The sequence below is a fragment of the Chiloscyllium plagiosum genome, chromosome 39 (assembly GCF_004010195.1).
Source record: "Chiloscyllium plagiosum isolate BGI_BamShark_2017 chromosome 39, ASM401019v2, whole genome shotgun sequence".
NCBI classification, from domain to species: domain Eukaryota; kingdom Metazoa; phylum Chordata; class Chondrichthyes; order Orectolobiformes; family Hemiscylliidae; genus Chiloscyllium; species Chiloscyllium plagiosum.
Window position 1 is genome coordinate 26,801,146 of NC_057748.1, and position 3,192 is coordinate 26,804,337.

Here is a 3,192-nt window from a genome sequence, read left to right on the forward strand (position 1 = left end):
GTGTTTGATGGGGGATGGTATAGCAGTGCGACCCTGTATCTAAGCCCGTCCTGTCCCTGTCCTGGGAGTGTTTGATGGGGGGTGGTATAGCAGTGCGACCCTGTATCTAAGCCCGTCCTGTCCCTGTCCTGGGAGTGTTTGATGGGGGGTGGTATAGCAGTGCGACCCTGTATCTAAGCCCGTCCTGTCCCTGTCCTGGGAGTGTTTGATGGGGGGTGGTATAGCAGTGCGACCCTGTATCTAAGCCCGTCCTGTCCCTGTCCTGGGAGTGTTTGATGGGGGGTGGTATAGCAGTGCGACCCTGTATCTAAGCCCGTCCTGTCCCTGTCCTGGGAGTGTTTGATGGGGGGTGGTATAGCAGTGCGACCCTGTATCTAAGCCCGTCCTGTCCCTGTCCTGGGAGTGTTTGATGGGGGGTGGTATAGCAGTGCGACCCTGTATCTAAGCCCGTCCTGTCCCTGTCCTGGGAGTGTTTGATGGGGGGTGGTATAGCAGTGCGACCCTGTATCTAAGCCCGTCCTGTCCCTGTCCTGGGAGTGTTTGATGGGGGGTGGTATAGCAGTGCGACCCTGTATCTAAGCCCGTCCTGTCCCTGTCCTGGGAGTGATTGATGGGGGATGGTATAGCAGTGCGACCCCGTATCTAAGCCCGTGCTGTTGAAGATGTTATTTGTTATGTTAAGTCCTCTAGTGATCATATGGGCAGTCTCTAACGTCCACCAATGGCCATCATGCAAGCCTCTCGGTTGAGTGATCTTTCTAGTGGATCGAGCTGAGTTGTCTTTGTATAGAAACTGGAATCTTGGTGTCAGATGATGTCTGCTGCTGTATTTACGGTGTGTGGTGGTGTACAGCCCTCTCCCACAGATAGCCATGTCATAAATGAGCAGCTCGTCATGTTTCTTCCTGCTCCGGGGGGAGTTGTAGCTTTGCTGCGATAATTATCGAAACTCCGGCACCGGGGGGGGGGAGGCTACCTTCTGATAGGCTTTGCTTCTGAAATAGCAGCGTGGAGGCTCCCTGTGATTGCATGAGAGGGTGATCACCCCGTCGGGGCTTGCACAGTCTGGGTGGACAAGGCTCTGAAAGGGGGAGCCACGGCGGGGACCTCCCTTTTGGTAGTTTGGTGTCTGTGGGCTGGTGAACGCTGATCTAACATGATGCTGCGTCTCTCTCTCTCTCTCTCTCTCTGTCTGTCTGTCTCCACAGCCACGAATCAATGGTTCATCCCAGCTGTGAGGGGTGACATTCCGCCCGGATGTGCTGCCTACGGTTTTGTGTGTGATGGGACCCGTCTGCTGGTATTTGGAGGCATGGTGGAGTATGGAAAGTACAGCAATGATCTCTTTGAACTGCAGGTATTGTTCCCCTGGTAGAATGGCAAGCCTGCCTGCCTGCTCAATACGTTGGACTGGTCTGCACATCTACAGGCTATCACTGTCTCTCGGTCTGTCTCTACTTGCGTTTGTCTTTCTCCCTCCTCCCTCTCCGCTTTCCCCACGCATTTGTTCCCCTTGCTCTCTCAACCCTCCAAATCTTGCTCTCCTTTTTATTTTAAGCCTCTAAATGTTGGAGGTGGGAAACTTGGTCGAAGTCATGGAAAGAAAATTAGCGTTTCAAGTCCAGCGACACCCGCTGTATCCATCTCCCTCGGATTACATCTTCCCCTGGAGGGGGGAACCCGTGTGTGTGTGTGTGTGTCCCCTCTTCATAGCAATCCTGAAGTGTGGAAGCAGGCCATTCCGCCCGTTGAGCCCGCACCAACCCTCCGAAGAACATCCCACCCTCACCCCTAACCTTGCATAACCCACCTCGCCTGCATATCCCTGGTCACTACAGGCAACTTAACACGACCTGCACCCCTTTGGAGTGTGGGAGGGACCCGGAGCACCCGGGGGAAACCCACGCAGACACTGGGAGAATGTGCAAACTGCACACAGACAGTTGCCCGAGGCTGGAATCAAATCCATGTCCCTGGTGCTGTGCCAACTGCTGAGCCCTTCTACCACCCCCCCCCCCCACCTCCGTCATCCCCTCCTGCTTGTTGCCCTCCCTGTCACTCGCGCCCACCTCCCCCATAACCCCCCTTCACTACTCCCAATGCTCTGTCTCCCTCTCCATTATGCTCTCTCCCTAGCACCTTCCCCACCTATGTGTCTTGAACCACTCCCACACATTCTGTCCATCCTTTTCTTTCTGTCTCCTATGTAGCTGTAATCCTTCCCTCACTTCGGCAGGAGCTACTGTGGTGTTTAATTCGGCTTTGAACGCAAAGACTACTTTATAAGTTGTGACAGATAATCCAGGTTGTGTCATCGGGAGAGAGGTGAAGTCTTTCCTCATCCTAATTTTTGGGTTCTTTTCAGAAATGACTGAACTGAGTTTGGGAATTGATCACGCGCAAGAAGTCTTTGCGTTGCATGTGGGGTTGCCAGTTAAAGAGGCGCGGACGGGAGGTGGAGGTAAAACAGGAAGGGGGAGAGACGAGCAAAGCCTTGCTCTCGGAGTCACCACCCTCCCTTTCTCGTTGCACAGGCCAGCCGGTGGGAGTGGAAGAAACTGAAGCCCAAACCGCCCAAGAATGGGTCGTTGCCGTGTCCACGCCTAGGTCACAGCTTTTCCCTGGTGGGGAATAAATGCTACCTGTTTGGAGGCCTGGCCAATGACAGCGAGGATCCCAAGAACAACATTCCACGGTAAGGAAGGATGTGTGAGGAGGAAGCCGAGTGTGCGTGGGCTTTACGCTAGGCCTTCACTCGGAGTGGTGCCCTTAACGTTGATAGGAGAGACCCCCCCCCCCCCCGCCTCACGGGATGCATCGCAGGAGTGTAAACCATTAATAAATCAGACCCTGAGCCACATCGGGAGGTTCGGGACGAGGAGTAGAAAGCTCAGTCAAAGGGATGTGTTTTTAAAGGTGGAGGGAAGCAGGGAGAAAGAGAGAGGCGCGGGGCAGGAGGGGCGGAGTTGCTTGGGTTGGGAATTCCAGGGCTTTGAAACTCAGGAGAGATGAAGTACCAGCACCATTGGAGGAACGATTGGAATCGTGGGATACACAGACGTTTGGAATTGAAGGAGCACAGAATGTGGAGAGGAGGGAGATGATGGAGGGGTGTAGGGGCTGGAGGGGGTGACAGAGATGTTCCCTAAAGCACTCTGCAAGAAGGCATCCAGTCTCCCCAATGTAACGGAG

The 3,192-nt window shown here is 54.4% G+C and overlaps 1 protein-coding gene across 1 annotated transcript in view; it reads left to right on the top strand.

Annotated features, from left to right (window-relative positions):
* The window catches only part of LOC122542048 (host cell factor 1-like), a gene marked incomplete at its 5' end in the record, with an annotated part of 48,311 nt that overhangs the window by 3,393 nt on the left and 41,726 nt on the right, over nt 1–3,192 (top strand). Inside the window, 2 exons of the mRNA XM_043679336.1 lie at nt 1,209–1,357; nt 2,535–2,695. Of these exons, the coding sequence (XP_043535271.1) occupies nt 1,209–1,357; nt 2,535–2,695 (310 nt within the window). The remainder of the gene's footprint in view (nt 1–1,208; nt 1,358–2,534; nt 2,696–3,192) is intronic.